Here is a 22319-nt window from a genome sequence, read left to right as displayed (position 1 = left end):
CCCGCATTCCCGGGCCCGCATTCCCGAGTCCGCATTCCAGGCATTGTTTGCGGCCCCGCCCCTCCCGCAGGCTCCGCCCCTCCCGGGCCCGCCCCCGTGCACCCTTAAAGGGGCCGACGCCGCTCCCCTCAGCCAGCGGCCCCGCCCCGCCCGCTCGCCCCTCCCGGCCGGGGAGCGCCGCCATGGCGCTGGAGTTGGAGCCGTCCGCGGCTCCCTTGAGCTCCTTCCTGAGGGACTTCCCGGCGCCGCTGGGCCCGGGGGAGCCGCTGCCGTGGAGCTCCGCGGGGAGCGGCGCCCTGAGCAGGGCCGAGGTGCCGGGCGCGCTGGCCGAGCGAGCGAGGAGCCTCCTGGGCAGCAGGTGAGGGGGCGGCGGGGCGGGCGCGGGCTCCGGCCGGGCTGCCGCGGGGCGCCGCCGTGAGGGAGCGGGGCCGGCCCGGCAGCGCGGCCGCAGCAGGTGCAGGCGCGGGAGGCGCTTCCTCCGGGGGCGGGGGAGCGCCCTCCGCCTCTCCGGGCAGTTCTAGGTTTGGAGAGTTATTTATTATTAGTCCCGATACTAAGTTGCTTTTGGTGACTGTTAATAGCATGCTTCTAATCAGGCCACAGGCCTTCGGTCCCGTGCCTTCATAGTGCTGTTTGTGTGTGCTTTTCAAAGACATTCCTCTCCCAGTCTCGGAGCGGATTCAGTTACAAGCCTGCGATTAGCGGGAGAGGCGATTCCTGCGGTGGAGTGCCGGCGCCGTGAACTCAGGTCCCTCAGGGCCCCTGCGTGGGGCAGCTTGGAAGGGAGGGAGGGAGGGAGTCCGTGAGGTGCCTTCCAGGGCTGTTCAGCTCCCCAGCCCTCCCGAGTAGGACGGGCTTGTGTAGGTTTCTCAAGCTGATGCTTTTGTAAAACTTCAGGAGTGTAGTCGCACCACCTCTGGAGCACGCAGCTGCTCATCTGTGATGCTTCTGTCATCCCCTGACTGCATCCTTATAACCTTCATCCTGAGCAGTTTAGGCTTCGTCTTTAATACCACTAAGAATTTGAAAGTGACTTACTTCTTTTGGCAGGTTAGTGCTTCATCAAGAACACGTTACTGCCCACCAATTTCTTGTCTCCTGGTACTCCACTCCCTTCCTGCACTTTGGCAGTAGGGCCTGTGCCCTCCCCTTGTTACAAAGTTCCTACCACAATCTGCTTCGCTAACCTGCTTTTAAGAGTCAAGAACAGGGATTGTGGATGGTCTCAAAGATTGAGTAGTGATCAGACTGTGTGGTGGTACTGGGGTGTGGAGGAGACTGGTTCTGGTTTGATATATGCTGAATATTAGCTGGTTACTACAGGAATTCCATAGATAGTAAACATGGTTAGAAGTACTTGCCTTTTTAACTGCCATCTGCTGAGTTTATGAAAACCAAATGGATTTTGTTTTGTTGTTGAAAGTGTATAGGTGTTTTTTAGATATTTAAATTGTCTGGGAAATTTGCCTTAAAAGTCAAGTTACTCCTACATGATAGATGATTATGGACATAATATCACTCACTTAAATTGTGTGCCTAAATCTGAAAATGAGAAATGCATACCAAAAAAATACAATTTCTTAGTTTGTAGTTTAAAAAGGCCCAGATAATCATTGCATTATTTAGTTGTGCTTTGACTGAATTGCTCTTGAACAAAACAGAGCTGTAGCATTCCACAGTGAGATTGCAAATTCATCATGTGCATTGAATCTTTGAACTCTGGGGAGCAAGAGTGGTTCTGGGTGAGTGCTTTAAAGAATAGGGCAATGCCAGTCTTGAACAAATACTTATCACATGGCACCCACTCTGCCACGTGGGCCAGGCTGATGCTCTCTACAAACGATTTAGAGAGGAAAGCATGAAGCTGTAGTGTTATGGCACACGTTACTCAAACTGCAGTGCTTTAAAAATCAGTATTGCTGAGCTGCATATATGCTGACATTCTGTTCTTATCTATTTGGCACAGTGACAAGTGGAAACACAGGAGGAATGATGGTTTTGCAATACTTTCACCTCACCTGTCACTCCTGGTGTTTACACATAGAGGAGCCTGCCAGTGTCAGAAGCTTCATTTTTCACATACCTGCCCTGCAGCCAGTTTGGCTCCACAGCCTCTCTTGTGGAGCTGCCCAAGTCCTGAGCTGGCAATTAAAAACGAAGAAAATAAAGGGAAGATGAGGTAAAGAAAGTAAAGCAGAATTGAAGTGCAGCAATCTACTTATTAATTATTCTTTTCACAAAATGTTGATGAAAAACAGAAATGGATAAGAAAAGTGTTGTTATGAATTCTCATGGCTGGCTGCAGGCAGCTCTGTGTTTGGGTGTAATGTAGTGTACCTGAAGTGGCAAATGTAGGGATCTCTGAAGAATTATAGCTCAGATTTGGACTTCTGTGACAGAGAGTAACCTCATCTTGCAGTTGCAAAAAGGCTGCATTTTCCTGTTGGGTAGGCTAAGTTCTTGCATGTGGAGAAAAGGACTGATACAGCCCAAGGCCAAGACAGGAGTCTTGTGTTTTGAAATTGCAGGCCTTCTTTTTATAATCCTTGTAATTAGGAACTAAAACTGAAGTCTCTGATTGTGTAGGAAGTTGCCAACATTACATTTTTTCTTCATGTTTGTTACTGTGGATCAATTAAAAATGCAGCTTTGAAGTCTAAATACATTTTCCCATTGATGTGAATCCTCAATAAAATAGATGAGGGAATAGTAAAGAAATAAGAGAAAGAAGGACGTTGAAGATGTTAAGAAATTGGAAAATAAGGGTGAGGACCAGCATTAGAAGACGTTTAAATGTTTGTATAAAAGTTGAAGATGCAGAAGGGTGCCAGGTTAGTGGCAGTGCAGGAGGTCACTGTAGCTGAGATCCAGCAATCTGCAGGCTGTCATGGCAGCATCCCGAACACATGGGCAGCAGCTTGGTGCAAAACACCCTCAAATATCACTGTTATTCTACCCAGGGTTAACACTATGAAGGTGTTATTGGATGTACCTTGCTGACTTCTGGCATTGTTGCTTAATCTCTATTTCCTGAGTGTGAGAGTTCTCTAATGCTCCAGCATCACGATGTATGATTAGTACTGAGGGAGGATTTCGCTGTAGATCAGAGTGTTATTGGGAATCAAGTTTGACTCTCAGTTCTGCTTTTCATTTCTGTGTTGTCAGGTACTTCATTCACACGTGCACAGATGTTTGGGTCATGCCCAGAAGGGCCCAAGCCAATCAAGGTCCATAGCCAATAAAGGCCCAGCAATATCCTTGGCTCATGAGACAACATATGGTGATGTTTAGCTTGTTCTTCCAGTTGCTTGGAGGCATAAACCTTTGTGCCTTTGCAGTGAGGAATGTTTCCTTCACTACTGATCAGGATTTCTGTTGAGAAGAGAATGAGCCAAGAAATAATTTTGGTTGGTCCAACAAGGAGTTTCTGAATGCTGTTGTTTCTCCAAGGCTGCACGCATCTTTTTACATGGAAACAGCTGGATACATCAGGCTAATCCCTGAATGACTTAATCTAAAATGAATTACTTTAACAAATTTCTGCAAATACAGGCACCGTAGGGAAACACCAGCTAAAACACCAAACTGTTTTGCTCTCTGGCAGGCCTTGCCCCTGAATCACTAATGTGGTGAAGCTTTGCAGATATTTCTACTTAGAATAGTTCATTTAAACTGATGGAACTTCCTGCTGCTAACTGCAGCTAAATACATACATCACATTCTGAAGAATCAGAGCAGGCTTAAGTAATCTTGTGTTAATTTTAATTAACATACACTTTTGGGTAATAGCAGTGTTCTGAGAGTCTATGAAAATAGGGGAATGTGAATGAAGCAGCCATTAGTTACTTCCCAAGCTTTAGAAATTAACCTGAAATATTCCTGAATTTCACTGCAGCAGAAGATGAGATGAAATCAGGTCCCCAAATATAGAAATTTCATCTTCCCCTTGATAGGAGCTGCAGCTTGTATGGCTATCCTGTGACCTATCCGAAGAACAATGTGAAATTCCTGCAGCCTTCCTGTTGGAGGAGATTTAGTACAATAACAGTTGAGAGACTTGGGCTTCCTGTTTTGCCCCCCCGCCAGGCAATCTGATGTTGCCTCAGCATCCTGTTTTGGGTCTTTGTGCTTTACACTCTAGTGCTCACACCAAGGTGTGGCCCTGGGATCTTTATTTCCAGTATTCCCTTCTTTTAGAATAGTTAATTCATCAATTCTGATACTTTTATGTTTTAATGTGATTTAAGTATGAAGAGGGGGAAAAGAAAATCTTGCTTCTGAGTTCCCAATCTCTTCTTACAATACTCTTTAGTTTCTTCCTCTGTGAAAACTACTTTCTACTGTGACCTCTGCTTTTAGTAAATTCTCTTACATCAAATTGTTCAAATTAGGAATAATTCACTGGTACTTCTCCTTGCTTGGGAATATGTTTGTATATTTTGCTCTCATAACCTGTGTGAAACACCCTTTCTGTTGTTGTTTCAGGATAAATGCTCCATTTTGAAACATGTTTAGGGTTTAATTGAAAAGTGGCTTTTGTGGAATTAAGCCTCTCCTGTTCTGCTGTGGGGGTTTTCTTCCTGCTGAGAATGAAATGGAAGTAGGAGGTGACTCTTCATTGAATGTTTTGTATAAAAACTGTTCAGTAATGACTGAAGGGCCTGAACAGATGGATTCTGGATTTTAAAGCTGCTGCTTCTGGTAGTTTCATAAGAAGAGCTGGGAAAAAACTGTTTCATGCAACCATAAGAGATGGAAGTTCTGTGTGTGGCATTGTTTATGTATTTGTTTTGTTTCCCTCCTGTTCATCTCCTTTAATGACCTGATGTCATTAGCACAAGAAACAACTTCCTGTGCATTGTAGAATGTCAGATGTCCTCTCCTTAATGGATATAGATATTTGTACTTTTCTGGCCCCCATCACCCTGGGAACTCTGGGTACTGCTCTATTAAATGCTAATGCTTAAAGCTGCTTGAGTGGAAACATTATGCAGTTGATTATAAGAATAAAAAGAGAAAGGGAAATAAAAGTAGCAGGTTGGGGAGAAAATACTGAATACAAGCAGCTTTTGTTTATGAGGAAACTTGTGACCTGCTATTGTTTTGGCAGTGTGAGAGGATCTTTCACTTGCTGGAGAACTGCTGGCATTTGCAGATCTGCACTAAACCCACTGCTGATAGAGCTGTAACGTGCTAGAAACACACCCCGAGCCTGCAGTGGCAGTGTGTGATCTGCTGCTGCAGAGCCCATGCAGCAGAAAAAGGCACATCTTCCCTCAGATGTAAGGCAGCTGCAGCTGACTTGTGCCAGAGCTTGAGTTTTCAGATACAGCACTTATTTCTCCCCAACACGTGTGTGTGCACAGTCTGAAAGGAAGAGAGGATTATACACTGATGCTCTGGCCTGCAGTACCATTGCTGCCTTGTTGCCATGACTTTGGTAATAATGTCTAGAAACAAAATCATGTCACTTCTTTTTTAATCTGAAAGATAAGTGATCAATAATTGGCCATGACAGTTTTCCTGAGAGCACTGTAGGAGAATGTGTGTATTTGGTGTGGGGGGAATATTAGTTCTTTTGCTTGCTGAATAGGTAAAGAAAAATGCAGAAGGCTTTGTGTTTGGCATGTCCTAGAGAGGCTGTGTACAACCCTCCAAGGTGACACAGAGCTCATTCCTGTGCTCTCAGTGCTGAGCAGCAGCTTTTTGGGGTCTGCTCTCTGCTGCACTACTCTGAGTCCTCAAAGCCGCCTTAAGCCGGGCACGGAGCACTGCAGGAGGTCTGCCTGCTGTTTTCAAGCCTTCTTAAAAAGTGTAATTGTAGCTCAGGCTCTGCCCAAGGTGTGGTGGTCTGACCTTTGATCCTCTGGATGCTTCCCCCTCGCCCAAAAAACTGTTTGCTAGGGACTTCTGAATGTGCCCTCTTAAACTGGAGGGGAAGAAGAGGTGGGAACATCTTTGAACTGGTGACTTGTTTGCAACACTTGCTGCAAGTGTACTGGGGATTTAAAGACCCAAATACAAACAAGTAAGTAGTCACCTTATTGGGTTTCTGCTTCCCAAAGGAACATGTATATATTTTGGGTCTTTTCTTTCTGAAGACGGTGCTAAAAAGATCAGTTTTGTGATTGACCTGACATATGTGATTACACTGTGGCTGTGGTGGTGTGACCACTGGTCTTTTAAAATGAAATAAAATAGATAACTAAATTGTATTGTGAAAGAGAAACAAGGTGAACAAGAGAAGTAAGTTCTGTTCTGTAATTTATGCTAAATCTAAAGTATGCAAAATACCATAATTGCATTCTACTTCCATGTGTAACTTTATTTTGGCCCAGAGGTGTGTGTATCAGCAGGAGCTTTCCATAGCTCCTTTTACCAGTACTGTGTGTCCAGTAGTCCAGAATCTTTCAAGGAGGAGGGTGGTGCATAAATTTAAGTGTCGTCTTTATTAGCATAAGTGTTGCTTTACTCTTTAATTTTCCTCTTTTATCTGTACTCAGGTTTCTGAAAGGAGTCTTGTGTTTTACTGTGAGTGGCTGGAGGATACGAGCTCCATGCTCCAGCCACTGTTGAGCTGATTTCAGCTGCTGCTGAAGCTACGATGCCTCGTCTGCACTGTTACAACATGCTTTAATTCTTTTAAAATATTTTTTTTTGTGGTCAAAACACACCCTTTATGTTAGCAAAGAAATAGCCTGCAGCTAAGAAATTCAAAGTCTGTTTACTACTAGCCTGTGTGTGCTGAGGCTAAGTGTTCAGTGTTGTATGTCAGAGAACAGCTGACATGTTTCATCTAAGGTTCCCCTGAAGTAGCATCCTGTGCATGTAACACACCCCACCAGCTTTCCTCCTCTTCCCAGTACAGTTGGTTTTTCACTTAGGAAACAGCTACAGTGTTCCTTCTGATTCATGGAGATTAAATTATGCTTGGTCCAGCTCATCACCAAGGTGTCTTGGGCTTCTTTGAAAGGAAGATTTTAACAATAAGTGACATTCTTCTTTGCTTACAGGAAAGGTTTGAAGTCTGCAATGGTAATTGCAGTGGGTTACTTTTGCACTGGTTGCCATAGGTACTGTGGCTGTTTCCAGATACTCTCCAGCCAAGTGAGACCTTGCAGCTCTCAACTGAAGCAGGAGTTCTTGCTCTTTCTTAATGGCACGTTTTGTTAACTCTTAAAATGTCTGATTTAGAAGGTGAACTTAGAACTAGTAAACGTTGAACCTGAATGAAAGATGCCATTCCTTGGAGCTCCATTTACTCGAGCTCAAGTCTTGCCAATATGGCAATGCTATGATAAAGAGTTAATAAAGTAATCACAAATATGTTCTGTTCAGAACTGAGTTTGAACTAAATAGGTTGGGTAATTTTTGAGACTTTTATCTTTTTTCAGTGTGTCAGAATCAATTGTTTGGTGTTGTTGCTGTCTGCATAACAAAAAAACAACCACTTTCTTATAAATTTCCAGAGCTATGGAGCAGGAGGAAATACATGGGAAGCAAAGCTGAATGAAGTATATCAATACTGAGGAATCACTGAATTTCCGTTTTAAGAACTGGGTGGCGACTGGAAAAAGTTCAAGGATGTGACATAATGTGTAAATTTTTTTCTTTGTTACAGTCATCCTGTAAGCAGAGGTTTATATATGACTTGTGCATTATAGCACTTAGTAGATTTCTTTTTGTTTAAGCTGCTTTTTATGGATGCAGTTCAGCAATCCTGGACTCTGGAAAGTAGAAATGTACAAAGTTTAAAATCAAAGTATTAAGCCCTCCTCTGATGTTGACCTGGGAACCCAGACTAGATTTGATTTTTTTTCCTCCATAGCATAGCAGAGGAACTCTGAACATGTCTGAAGCTGTGGCTCTCACTGTGCAGCTAAATGCATCACTGTTCTCTTGATGTTTCTTGTCTTTGTTCTTGGAGCTGAAACGTGCTTTGACTAAAGCTTCTGACTTTCAGCAGCGTCAACAACACATCTGACATTGTTTGTGGGGCTTATATTTTCATACTCCTTTCTTTTTCTCTTATGTGAACAACAACAGGAAGAAGGATTTTGGAAGGCAGGGGGTGCCATATCTGTTTTGGATGTATTTCTAGCCTGACCTTTTAAAAGGTTGTCTGTCAGTGTCAGAGTCATTATAAGCGGGCATTGTTACTTTAACTGAGCTAGGAGAGGAACTGACTCCCCTAAACATATCAGCCTTAAAAAAGAACTAAAAAGCCACATTCTGTTTTCATTTGATGTGACATGACTGCAGCTAGCACTCAAAGGGCTGCAAACACATTGCCATCTATTTGAAGTACCGAAATAACTCATTAAATTGGGCTGTCACTGCCACAGAATGTGTAGCATAAAGCAGGCCTGTGTTGGAGCCTGCTGACTGACACAATGCTCTCTGTTTGCTGCTGTGGGAGGTACTCATACACGGCTGTGAGGATGTGACAAGGCCCCTCTTTCAGGAGCACAATGGCAAAATGCATTTCAGCTTGTTGTCACTGGGATCTAAAACCCCGCGGTCTTCTCCTCCCTGCCCTTCTGTACACACAAACCACTCATCGCTGAGCGACATCGCAGACCAGTTGTGTTCCGCCATTTCGTACTCCCCAGCAAACCAGCTTTATGTAGAGCTTTCTAGATGTTTCCTAGGAAAACAAAGTCTTGTCCTTGACTTGCTGTAGGTGCCTTAATGTGGTATTTGCTTTGGTTGTGTAATTCAATATCTTGTGGGTATCAAATGCTCCATGAACAAAGGATAAAGTGGCTTTTTATGGATGTTGATGTTTATTCTTCATTGTGCTCGTAGAAAACGGCTGGAACATGTGTTGTATACTGTAATTGTTAGTGCTTGCCATGAGATGATAGTGAATATAGGAGTTGTTTTATTGTAGCCTCTTACTGGAATTGGATGGGACTTACTTGTTTACAGATTCAGAAACATCATAGCAAGTGTGTGCTTCTTATAAATCATGTGGTTTGAATAAAGCATTGAGTGAGCAGGAGATGGTGAGCAGATCATGTAGCGTTGCTGTCTTCTAGATGCCTACCTAAAAGCTTCATCTGAATCACTAGTCTTGGAATCTCTTGTCATCCTAGTCCCCAGTCTCAACTCTCTGCACCTTTGACCTGGGTAGTTTCTTTGGAAAACTTCCAATCAGAATAAACTGAATGATAAGGGCTGTAGGTTAGCATTAAGCGTGACTTTTCTTGTAGAGGGAAGGAGAGTTCCAAGTAACTTTTTTAGAGATTTGCATCTACCACAATGCTGAGAACTTGATACTGTCTGTGGTAAGATTGTTGACTGCAAGCAAGAAATGCTGTGTAGTGAGTAGAAACAAAATGTGTGTGTTTAGAGGCTGGAATTGAAGGTATCAGTTCCCATCTGAGAGCTCAAGAGAAAGAGGTACCATCTGTGATGGAGTGTGAGGCAACAGTTTGAAAATATGATTCATACACTTCTTCCTCTTTACATTCTTGAGAAAGCAGTTGTCTAACTGAGGATCTTACTAAAGATTTGTGTGAATAAATATTGAACATATGGTTTGCTCTTCTAGTTTACTAATGAAGTTTGTATTATTGTGTGTAATGGTTTCTAAGTCTGAGGTCACTAGCCATACACTGGAAGGTTGTAGCTCAGTTTAAACTAATGCAGTCTATTTTGCTTTCCCTTCCTTTTCTTACCAGCAGAGATATTTCACCACTTCTTGCAGCATCATTGATCCATGCTGCAGTTGATGAAGTTCTCCAAAGAGACTTGACTGAATTTAAGCTGCAAAATGTGGAAACAGAGGGAGGAGAGGAGGAAAGGTTCACCTGTAAGTATACTTCTTCCATCTGTGGTTTTCCCAGAGGCTGTCTTTCAGAAGACTTCAGTGTTTTGAAATGTTTCCCAGATTTATTTGGTTAGGCTGCCTGGCAAGCAGCAGTGCAAGAAGCTTCATTTGCTTTTGCTGTATATCTGTGGGATGAAAGGAAGCTGTGCTGGTTTTGTGGGCAACATGCAAACACAGTGTCTGGAGCCCTGACTGATCCTGTGGATTGGCTTTCTGAAAGGGAGGAGTGTGCCCTTTTTCCTTTGGTGGAGTGACCCCTGCTAATTATTCCTGTGTTTTGAATCGACATCACCACAGTTGTTGTACAGCCAGACCAACATCTTCAATTCATCCATATAAACTATCTTGCTTTTGTCTTGGCAGCCAGATTCTGGCTCCTCCACATCTTGAACATCCTGAAACTCCTCATCTTCCTCTTGGAAAAATTGCTCGATAGTCTCGGTCTTTATTGAAAATTTCTTTTCTTCCTACTCTCCCCTAAGAAGGTGGGATGCTGAGGGGAGAAGAGCCTTGCATGTGTCTTCTACCTGATGCCTGCATTTTCTCCTGAGTGAGCTGGAGAGAGAACAAACCTTGGTGGCTGAGTACTGGGTTTGTGTCTTGTGTAACAGATGGTCTTACTGCCTTTATGTGCTGAAGTATTTAACATTAGACTTCACCAAACCTTCAGTCCCAGTGCCAAGAATTTAAATGGAGCAGGATACGGGGAGAGTAGAAGATAAAAATGAAGAAGAGATGTCTTGGCAAACCAGTCTGTTCTGTAAGAGGAAACTCACCCTTCCATTTCCCTGGGATGACTTGAAAGGCAGTTCAATGTGCCCCAAACAGAGCAGTGCAATGGGCAGGATGTGACACTTCCCAGAAGCCTCTTTCAGCATTCATGTCCAAGTGTGAAACGGCAGGAGGGGGAACTCAGTTAATTAAGTCATGCTGTACCCTGGTTATGTCATCCCTCACCTTAATGCCTGTGGCCTTCACTTGCTGCAGCTAACCTGGCCTGGGGCAGGACTCTGCCTTGAGGGGGAGCTGGCAAATATGAGTTCAGTGTGACCAGGTCACTGCTGCCTCTACAGGAAAGTCAGAAGCAGCATGTTGTAGCTCTCCTAGGATAATTACATACACACAAAGGAGTTGGAAACTCTTATCAGAGCATCTTGCAGTCACTGTGCTGTGGACTCTTCATTGACTCACATGTAATTATCTTTGAGCTGAACTATAGCAGTACTATAAGACATGAGCTGCTATACACTTGTGAGCCTAGGATTGTAATCTGTAATTCTGTATTTTATGTAAATCTTGGGCCCACAAACCAAAATGAACCCTATCTGAATAATAAAGAAATAATGTTTAGGAACAAGAAGTAATGAAGAACTTGATAGGTCATGGACATTTTCTTGGTCACAAGCATCTGATGCCTCTAGTTACTGTATATTGGGGACATTTGTGGAATATTCAGGCTGCTGTTTTACTCTGAAGGCCATAAAGATAGGACTGGAATCTACTTTTAAGATAGTGCAGGCAAAGTTGGAAAGTCCTTGGATGAGTTTTGTGTTGAACTAGTTCACACTCTCTCACTATTCCTTGTTGACAAATGCCCCAGAGCCCTCCCTTTTCTGATGGTTGTAACCTTCTTTAATTTCTATTCTACATATTCCTGTCTATTTTTTGTTTATTCTTGTGCCACCATTGCTGTTTAGATCAAATCTCTATTGACTATTAATTCCCCTATCAAACAGGATGGAAGTCTGCTTGTTGTTCAGGTACTTGTGTTGCCTGATCTCACAAGGAACAGCTGCTTTAAAGGTGTTCATTTTTCTGCACCCTTGGACTCTACTTGTTTTTCCCTGTCTTGTAATTGCTCTTATATCACTTTAACTGTACAACTAGAAGGAAAGCTGTTCCTCATGCTTCAGCACAGTATGGACTCTCTTCCTGAACTGCAGTAATAAATCTGCCAAAAAAGTGTTCTTGGAATGAAAGAGAAGTGATTATATAAAAGCAACGGGGGGAGGGGGTGGGGTGCACGTGTGAATACCACTGTTTGTGATAAACTGCAGAAGTATTTCTGCTCTTAAAATACTAAATTCTTTGTCAGATTTCACAAGCTTAATATTTAAACAGCAATATGTGTCTTCTGGTCAGTATTAGTATTAGTCTAGACATTTGCAAATATGTAAACTAACAGCTGTATGCAAGGCTGAGATACTGTCCTATTTAGTTGTTTTGTGTATGGGATGATTTAATATTTAAAGGTTTTTATAGCTTGCCCATTAACACCTACATATTAAGCAAATCACAAGTAATTTTGGTTAGTATGTAGTGGCTGCTAGTCAAAGATATGTGTTTAAATTTAAGCTTTCAGTTCTCCAGATGCATCTCTCTAGAGGTGCATCTGAAGCTGGCCAGCCACTCTTGCTGAGGAAGAAAAAAAAAAATAAAGCTTGAGAACCAGGCGTTATAAAAAGGAATTCTGATGAAGCTTTAATGTTAGCAGGAGTCAGGATAAAATAGATACAGGAAAGAAAGTTCATGCACTGCAGTTCTTTAGAATATATACTAGTGACCAGCAAATTGCTCTATAAATGTTCCTTTCAGTGCCTTTTGAAGTTAGTTGATTTATCATTGAGGCAGGTTTCTTACTCAAATAACAAAACTTTCAATTGTTACCTGTTTGGAGGGGATACTGTGTTGCAAAGCTAGACACAATGCCAAGCACCAAGCCATTCAGTCTGATGAACAACTTTGGATTAATTGATCTTTGGGATCTGTCCAGAAAGGGATTTGAGTGTCTGGCTGGAGCTTTTCATGCGATGCCCAATGGGTGTTTACAGTTCTGCTCTGTAATGACAAAGCTGGAGAGTAGCGGAAGTGTTCTGTCCCTGCAGCTCCTACAACCATGAGTATTTAAAAAGATAAAGATAACAGCTTAAAATTCTAATCTGTCCAGCTCAACTATGAGTTGAGCTATTGACCTCAGCAAACATTTTCAGACTTCCTTGTTGTTTCAGTGGAAGTGGTTCAGCAGGACATAACCTGACCCAGAGCCAGGCTACTGCTCTTTCAGCCTGAGTGTCCAAGACAACAACAATCTCATCATGATGGTTTTTCTGCCCACTTGATGATTCCCTGTGATTTTTCACTGTGTACGAACTCCTGCCACTATATATTACTAATTTTACTTATATAATAATATCGTCTAATATACTAGACTGATTTTTTTTGGGGTCTTTGTTATGATTCTTGTGATGTAATCACCTGCTTGATAAACCTCTATTTTAAAAAAAGAGCTAGCAAGTAAAGAAGTTCCTATTATCCTTAATGTTACACTGTTTTCCATTGCAACTTTCTCTCCAGATTATTCTCAGGACTTCATTTTAATTCTTGCAGAGCCTGTAAAGGCAGGTTGCTGGACGTGTGTATGTAGCTGTAGGGAAAGAAACTTGGAGGAGAGACGGGCCAAAAGATGGGGTAGTGTAGGAAAGTGGGACCCAGCAGTTACTGTTGTGTCTCTGTGCTGTCAGTGCTGGATGCGGAGTCGCTGCAGCGCTGCTTTTTCAACAAGCTGCGGGACGTGTGCTCCGAGTGGCAGAAGCAGCTGCCGCCGCTGAGGCCCCCGGCCCGTTTCCTGCTGGTGTCCATCCACGCCATCCGCAACGCGCGGCGCAAGATGGAGGATCGCCACGTCCTGCTGCCCGAGTTCAACCAGCTCTTCGGTCTCCCGGTAAGCCCGGGCACGGCGGGGGAGGCTGGCTAGGCAGCTTTGCGACGATGCTGTAAGCACGGGGCCCTGATGATGGATGATACCTGAATTTGCTGCCATAAGTTATTTCTCAAGTTACTTATCGTGTCTGTGCTGGAGCAAGGGCTTGGTGACTCACATTGCTGGGGGCCGACCACTGCCCTGATGAGGTGATGCAGGGAGGATTTTGTGACTTTGGGATTCGTGTAATAAGTTATGATATGGGAAGGTGGGAAGTTCATCTAGTGTATGTTGCTGGAGTTGAAGTGTTCTTGTGATTGCCACAACTTATATATGGATTGAGAGCAGCCCTGAGGAGCAGGACTTGAGGGTGTTTGATGATGAGAAGCTCAATGTGACCCAGTGATGTCTGCCTGCAGCCCAGAATGACAAACGTGTCCTGGGCTGAATCAAAAGCAGCGAGGGCAGCAGGGTGAGGGAGGGGAGCCTGCCCCTCTGTCCTGCTGTGGTGACACCCCACCTGCAGAGCTGTGTCCAGCTCTGGGACTCTCTGCATAAAAGAGATGAAGCTGCTGGAGCAAGTCCAGAGGGGGCCACAAAGATAATGAGAGGACTGGAGCACCTCTTCTGTGAAGACATGCTGAGAGCTGAGGCTGTTCAGCCCTGGAGAAGAGAAGGCTCTGAGGACACCTTATAGCAACTTTCAGTGTTTAAAGGGGCTACAAGAGAGGGGCTTGGAGCAACCTGGTCTAGTGGAAGGTGTCCCTTCCCATGGTAGAGGGGCTGGAATTAGATGGACTGTAAGGTCCCTTCTGACCCAAACCATTCTATGATATGGAGAATGGCAGTTGTACAAGTGCCAGTTCATGAAACTACCAGAGGACTACATAACCTGCTGCTTCAATGCCAGGTTATTTTTAAGGACATTAAGTGACTAACAGCAAACAAAGAGAAGTAATTGGCCTGCAAAGTACATTTTATCCATTTTGTACATGTGTAGATGGACTTAAATTGCCATTTGTGTGGAAGAAAGCCCAGAATAAGGAATCCTTGCTTGTTGGTACCAGTCTGTGAGCTATTTTGGTGTCAAACATGAATGTCTCCCTCTCTCTCCCTCCCTGCAAAAGGATGACGTTGATCGCGCTTACTTTGCGGTGTTCGATGGCCACGGTGGAGTGGATGCTGCCAATTACTCAGCAACCCACTTACACGTAAACCTTGGGTTACATGAAGAGATTGTTACAAATCCAGCTGAGGCCTTGAAATGCTCTTTCCAGAAGACAGATGAAATGTTTCTTTTCAAAGCCAAAAGAGAGGTGAGTGGGTAGAGATTAATTCCACTGTATTTAAATAACACTGAGAACTGTTGGACAATGTGGTATTATCCAGAAAATTCTGACAGTACAGTTTATTTGAATCACTGGCTTATTTATGAAATTACGCTATATATAAAGGTTTTCTTTGATGAAATTATTTCTTATTTTGAGGGAAACCAGTGCTTGGGAGTTCAAGATGAGTAATTGAAAAGAAGTGCTAAAGTGATTTAAATGATTCTGACATATCAATTATGTGAGAGAATACTGGTGCCTCCTTGTCTGAACCAGGCAGCCTCTAGATATTCTGTTGTCCTACCTCTTATCTGGAAAAGATTTCTTTCTTCCTGATAATATGGTCACTATCTTCCTCTTGTCCCACCATTAGTGTCACTGGTGATTGTAAGTGAAAAAAGTGTTCTGTGATTTAAATCAGACACCTCAGTTCATTAAATCTATTGATTAAACTTTGAATTAAGTTGGTACAATGAACATTCTTTTTTCAAATTTATATTACACTATTTGAGAAATTGTATTGTAGCAGTACTGTGGAAGTACTCATTGTTAATATTCTCATTTCTGTCAATGAGGTACAAAAGAGGGACCAGCATTTCATAAGGTCTGACTCTCACTAATCTTTACAGGGAATCTAGACAGTTAGATGTTTTTCCTTTGCTGACATTCTCATTTCAATACCCAGGGATTAGGAGATCTGTGTGGAGCAAGGCACCTGTAGTTGCTAGTGGTAGAGTGGAGAATGTGAAAGGTATTGGAGAGGTGTGTCTGTGAAATGTCCATTCTACTGAAATTCAGATCCTCTTGCTTTTTTGCATGTCTTTGTTTTAGATAACAGAGCTCTTAGTCTCGTAGATCAGTTTTGGAATTAATAGCAAGAGAAGGAAGAACATAAGACAGTATTAATCATCTGCATATTAGAAACTGTGTTTGTAAATAATTTATTTCAAGTCTCTTTACTGTCTTGTACCTTTTTTCAGGTACCTGAATTAGGATTAGCAGGTTTAATCTACTGCATTTAGTATGATTAGACCAAGTTTTCAATATTGCTGTATATCCTGGTAGGGCTTGTTGAATATTCATGTGGCACACCTTTTTCCTTGTGTAGAAGCTGCGGAGTGGCACAACAGGTGTGTCTGCACTGATTGTAGGGAACAAACTGCACATAGCGTGGCTGGGGGACTCTCAGGTGATGTTGGTGCAGCAAGGGAAAGCTGTGACTTTAATGGAACCTCACAAACCAGAAAGAGAAGTAAGTCGGACTTGTTTTTTTTCCTCTTAAGTGTGTGATGTCAGATTCTCTCTTGAAACCTTTTGGAGTCTTTAAGCCTTTAAGTTTTTGGTGCTTTACATTATTACATACATACTGTATGTTAGGATGCATGGAATTAATATTTTCTTGGTTTGCATCCATTCCTGTGTCTTGACAAGGTGATGCCTACACCTTACCTGGGTGGCAGTACTAATGAATGGTACTAATAGTCCTGATTTCAGTTCCTGCTCAGACTATTCAACATTTGCAGTAATTAAAGACTTTTACAGGGTTTTTGTGTGTGAATTTAAATCTGCCTGTTACAAATTATGTTAGTAATTTGAGATTAATAGCAATTTAAAATGTTAGCATAATGCAAAACTTTCATTATATGCAGCACTGCCATTAAAAAGCTAATGCTAATCTATTGTCCTAAGTGGCTTAAAGTGTATTGCATTTCCTATCTATTTCAAATAGCCAGATATTTTATTCCATGAAATTGGATGGGGGCTTTACAAGTTTAGCAGGCATTTCATGACCCTTTGCCTTCACTGCATAAACACCTGTACTAACTGAGGAGTTAAAGGAGTATCAATGCAAAGACTGTTGTTACTTAGCTTAGTTACCATGTATTTCTTTCTGGCATTTATGTATTCACCCAATTTCTGTATGGAATGGGAAGGAAAATTTATTCATCCATATAGGAAAGCATATGACAATACAAAAACTTGAGAATTCTGCTTTTTTTGTGGACAAGCCATAGCAGGGATGAAAAGTAGTGGCTTGTTTTGAGTAATCGTATGTGCATGTTTCTATGCTAGATTCTGAGATGTGTATTTGCTATATTCTTGTAGAAATACAGAGGCTGGTGCAGCAAACAAAATGTATTCCACTGTTTTTCAGGATGAGAGAGCAAGGATTGAGACTTTAGGTGGCTGTGTAACCTACATGGACTGCTGGCGGGTTAATGGTACCTTGGCTGTTTCCAGAGCAATTGGTGAGATAAACCATCAGAATCAGTAAACTTCTGATTAAATTTGATTGAAACACACCACCTGAGACTCTGTGTTTACTGTAAATGGTGGCTTGTTCAGCATCAAACAAATAATAAACTACTTAGTCCTTGCCTTATGGGAAAGACTTACATGGCTTGCAGCTTATTGGTTACATCATCTTATGTCAGCTTACTGGTTTTACCATGAGCATAATATGTTGGTTTATTTTGCATACCAGCCATGATAGTTGTATTCTTTTTTCTGCTACTAAGATTTTGCTTCCTATAAATGCCTAAAATACTGTAATATTTTACAGTAGTTTAGCAAATATGCAGCATTTAATTTGTATAAGTGGAGGAAGTAATAAATGTTTATCTAGCCTTTTTTATTTGCTCAAATGTCTGAATTGTGAGGGGGTTGTGTCCATTTTAAGATGAATGCATCTTTCTCCTGACTGCAGATCTTTCTGCTTAAGTCAAATCACTACGTTCTCCTTCAATATCCAGCAATTTAGGGCATTTTAATTTTAGTATTCTCACAATCTTATTAAACAAGCTTACTTTGCTAATTACCAATTGGGCAAAATAGTAGATAAATGTAATGTATGAGTGAGAACAGATTAGTATGGAATTTGTATTATTCTATTTGAATCAGTAGCAACCCATGTTTGGTAAGAATGTCCATACAAAACTGAAAACCTAAATACAATGACCAGATTCTTAGGGCATTGTGATGTATATTTGGGTAGCTGAGAAAAATCTTAATTTTCATGGTATTCTGCAGGCTGTACAGGAGGCACACCTGCAAAATGAAGGCCTGACTATCTCCTTCCACAAATATGTTTCTGAGAGAAAAAACTTCGGAGTAAATTCCTTATTTTCCCTGCAAAATTAGGGGAGCATAAATTAAAGTAACTGCTTAGAAACCCACTGGATTTAGGTAGGTCCCAAGCATCTTCAAAGAAACAAAAGTCTTCCATGCTTATTCCATGGCTTTTGATTACTCTCATCCTGCATCAGGTACCTCTGAAACATGATCTGGCTGTCCTTGAGGATGGCAAAAGCAAATGGTGGGTAAAGAAGTACATGTTTGCATCTGAAGTAATAAAGCCTTTGCTTTGCTTGTTTGTCTCAGGTGACATCTGCCAGAAGCCCTACGTCTCTGGTGAGGCAGATGGAGATTCCTTCGAGCTCACTGGCTCAGAAGATTACCTGCTCCTTGCCTGTGATGGATTCTTTGATGCCATCAAGCCCCATGAGGTTGTAGACTTGGTCCTGGATCATTTGATGCAGACCAAAGGAGTGGGGTTCAAAGCAGCAGAGAGACTGGTGGCTGCTGCCAAGGAAAACGGATCCAGTGACAACATCACTGTTCTGGTGGTGTTCTTGAGGGATCCTCAGGACATTGTGGCAGACTGTCTCGAAGACTCTAAGAGCCCTAGGGCTGGTGATGGTGCTCAGAGCTCACCCTTTAACTTCCTCAGCTGTGAGGCAGCAGCCACACAGTGACAGAAGCTGTTTAGTCCAGAATGTTCAAGTAAGTTGATGTAAGGAACTGCTTTCCACTGAAGAAGCCTCTAATACAGTGGGCAAATTGTATCAGGAAAAAAGGCAAATGGAGGAACATGGAACAAAAAGGCAAGATGCCTTTTACTGAGTTCCCATTTGTCTTTTCCTTCTCACTTTTTACCCCTCCCCTCAAAAAACACTGAGCAGACATGGAGATTTGTACAACTATTTCATCTCTGGGAGCAGACACTGAAGTGTGTCCCAGGGCTGTTGGTCGTGTCCCTCTGTCCTGGAAGTGGTAAGAAACCATAGCAGGTATAAGCTAATGAATGACTATATGCATTTTATGAATTCTGAGTGAAAATTTAAGTTAGTGCTTAAAAAGAGCACTGGATGTTGTATTTAACTGTGATGTTACTTTGGAAGGTGGAGGGGAAAAGCTGTCCCCACTGCAGCAAAGCTTCCAGTGTGTGTTCTGTAGGAACAGGCTTGGGGTGCAGGGACTGGCTGACACCAGTGTGCTGTGTAAGGTGCTTTTGGTTTGTACCCAAGATACTACAAGAATGATGCAGCCTCTTTATTCAAACAGACACATTGAACATTTGTGTGTATGGAGAGGAGAAAATAAAACTGGATGCTCCAGAAAAGCAGAAAAAATAGATAGAAATATCCCAGGGAAAATGACAGAAAATCAACTGCTTTCTGGGATGCTCTAGTTTATAAACTGGAATTTGATATTTAACTGCACTGGATTATTTTTCCCTAACATGCTTATTGGCTATTTGGTAACCTGAAAAGGAAAGACCCCTCTTGTGGTATTTGAGAGATATCTTCACAGTTGGTGTGCTTAAGCAGGTAAATGTGCTCTTCTTGCCACTATTTTGTGTATTATAACAAAAGACAAAATTATTTTTATTGTGTTTATTTGTTAGTTTTTTGAACTTTACATTTGGAGGAATGTTTTGCAGTGTTACTTTATTTTGTTGTGGTTTTTATTTAAACTGGAATTTTAAAGTGGCTCTGTCTTTTTCTGGTGTAAAAAAACTGACTACCATGAAGTGCCTTAAATATTTCACCCAAGGATTTCTGGCTGCCTATCACAGTCTGGTGAGCCAGTTCCTAATTTCTAAAATGTGACTTTTTGTTTTCATTGATGCACTTAAATGTTTCAGTTTGTGAATTATTTTAGTGGTAACTAGGTTTCGAGAAAACATCTCTCGAATTGTTGCCAAATCTTGTGGTTTGTAGTAAAACCTTCGCTGTGACTTACTCCCCTGCCCTTTGCAGAAAGCCTGGAGATTTAATCATAAAGTAACAATCTGAGTAATTATTTCATGTAAAAATAAGTAACTTCTGGCCTTCACCAGAAAATTTAGTAACACAAATTAAAACTGTTTAGTAACAACAATTTTTCGAAATGGAAGGTTAATTTGGCCACACTTCTTGAACCTTTTGGGTCTGGATAACTTTCTAAGGAACTGTGAAGTTTGAAGGATGAGAGAATTGTACTGTTTATGTGAGGGTGTTGCACAACTGCTGTGTTCATGACATGCTAGAGCCTGTGTTTGTGTTTTGTCTTGCTTGGCTAGCAGGACTCAAGATCTGAAGGCTCAATGGTAAATTTGTTATTAATTTCAGTGTCTAAACACAAAGTGCTTTGCATCTGGCAGCAAGATTGTATGCTGTGATTTAGAAGCACATGTCACTGCAATATGTCAGTCCTGTTGGTTAAAATATGGTGAGCATTAATGTTGCTTGGGGAGGAAGTTTAGGTAGAAGAGCTGGAATGGCTCAGAGGAAGAACAGGACACTGTCTGTGTCCACAGTCTCTGGATCCTTCACTGGTGTGGGATGGTGCAGTGACCTAAGGCTTTTGCTGGAATTACTGTGGATGTTCCTGCAGTTCTTAATGTAGGAACTCCTCAGTGACCTCCTCTCACTACACAGCAGCACAGACAGCAACTGCCTTGTTTTGCCACTGGAGCTTTTCTGCTGAGAAGGTTGTAGGCAGTTTTCCACCCTACATTTTGGTGTCTTAAAATATATGGGGAAGGATTTCCCTTATGGCAGCCTGGTGGGGTGGGCATCAGTGTTTGTAGTGAACCTTCTTCTGTTAAGGAAGCCCACAGACTTGTTCAGTAATCCTCTTGGATTTATCAACTCCTCTCACTGTGGTTTCTAGCTAGATGCTAAATCCTGATGACCACTAGTGCCTCTTGGTGTGTTAAAAATGGTTCTATTGTTAATATAGCAAGAATCATGCCGAATTGCTTGATGGCCATCTGAAGGTTATCAGGAGAGGGGAAGATTATTCTGTTTATGAATGGAAGTGTGAAATGTTGGTAAATTCATGATATGGTTTAGTTTCTGAAATTTGTCAAACTTCCTCAAAGGTGAAGGGGACTGAACAAGCCAAACTCTTTGTAATGATTCTTTTTTTTCAACCTTTTCTGGGCAGATTTGCATTACAGAGGAAGGAAAGTCTTAAGTCTTTTGATGGATGCTTGCAGCTATGTGAAAATATCCTTTTTTGTTTCAAATTTGATAATTTCTGTTTTATGGGTGCTAAGTGAAGTGGGCCTTTAGATAGCTGTGTGTAGCAATCATAAAATCTAATTCTCAAGCAATGCTCTGGGGAAGAAATTCTGCATTCTTAGAAGCTGTTCCCTTACATTTGCATTCATTCTGTCTGACATAGTGCTTCATTTCTTTGAGATGTAAATTGATAGGAACAGCCTTTGAGAACTCAGAGATTACAGCATGGATTAAAAGTATTTCTGTCATTTTCAGAGACTTTTACTAGCTTTAAAAAGTCTGGTCAGGTCAACAGAAATTTTAATGGGTCAAAAAAGGCAGCTTGTATCCCATCACTAGAATAAGTAAATTCTAATGTGTCATCTACAGGAAAATCCCAAATACAGTTTGGGGAAAAGCTGTAGAAATTAGATGAAGGATTCAAGACAAATGTTCAATAATTATTGTGTCTTACTAGACTCTAAATGAATGTCTGCTGCTGCATTTTAGCACTCAGCAGAAGAAAAATTGCTCTTTAAGGGAGCCTGAATTTTTAAAACAGAGTGCAGTTAAATTCTTTTGTTGTTTGACTGGAACGTGACATCAGTTGTTCTGCTTAGTGCATATCCAACATCTCTTTTGTTCATCATGCTTCTACCTTCCCTTCTTTTCCCCATCCTCTCCTTCTAAGCCACACACCTAAGACAGTGCATATTCTGGGTCTGACAGAGACAAGGATAAAATTTTACAAATAACACTTGTTGGGGGGGGTGTTCTTTTTGGCTTTTTTTTTTTTTTTTTTTTTTTTTTTTTAAGCATACATATGATAGAAACACAGGAAAATTTTTAGAACAGAGGGAGATTAAGTAAAATCCACCCTCTGAGTGATGGAGGAGTGAGAGAGAGAGAGACAGGAATGCATTTAAGTATTATTAATGCCTATTTTAAAAAGGAAGTGGGTTGGAAAAATAGAGCTACAAATGTCATTTCTTTAGAGTGAAATACCAGTGCTTGAAAGAATTAGAAACACACCCATGAAAAAGGCAGAGCTCAGCTGTGGTAACTCTTCAAACAGCCAAAGAAGGAACAGCACTGAAAGTGTCCAAGGTGACTTACTGTGACCCCTGAATGCTGCCTTGGAACATAATGCTCCTACATGGATTTTTCCAAGCATCCTCCCATATGAA

The 22319-nt window shown here is 41.8% G+C and overlaps 1 protein-coding gene across 1 annotated transcript; it reads left to right on the top strand.

Moving 5' to 3' along the window:
• The first annotated feature begins 182 nt into the window (after positions 1-182).
• Positions 183-20414, top strand: PPM1F (protein phosphatase, Mg2+/Mn2+ dependent 1F). Its single transcript, XM_062504310.1, has 7 exons — positions 183-358; positions 9687-9817; positions 13357-13556; positions 14663-14851; positions 15972-16115; positions 17019-17112; positions 18245-20414. The coding sequence occupies exons 1-7, from the start codon at positions 183-185 to the stop codon at positions 18616-18618; spliced, it is 1308 nt and encodes a 435-aa protein (XP_062360294.1). The 3' UTR covers positions 18619-20414.
• Positions 20415-22319: the final 1905 nt, after the last annotated feature.

This window comes from Cinclus cinclus, chromosome 17 (assembly GCF_963662255.1).
Source record: "Cinclus cinclus chromosome 17, bCinCin1.1, whole genome shotgun sequence".
NCBI classification, from domain to species: domain Eukaryota; kingdom Metazoa; phylum Chordata; class Aves; order Passeriformes; family Cinclidae; genus Cinclus; species Cinclus cinclus.
Note: the sequence above shows the minus strand (reverse complement) of the source record. Positions and strands in the feature narration are given on the sequence as shown.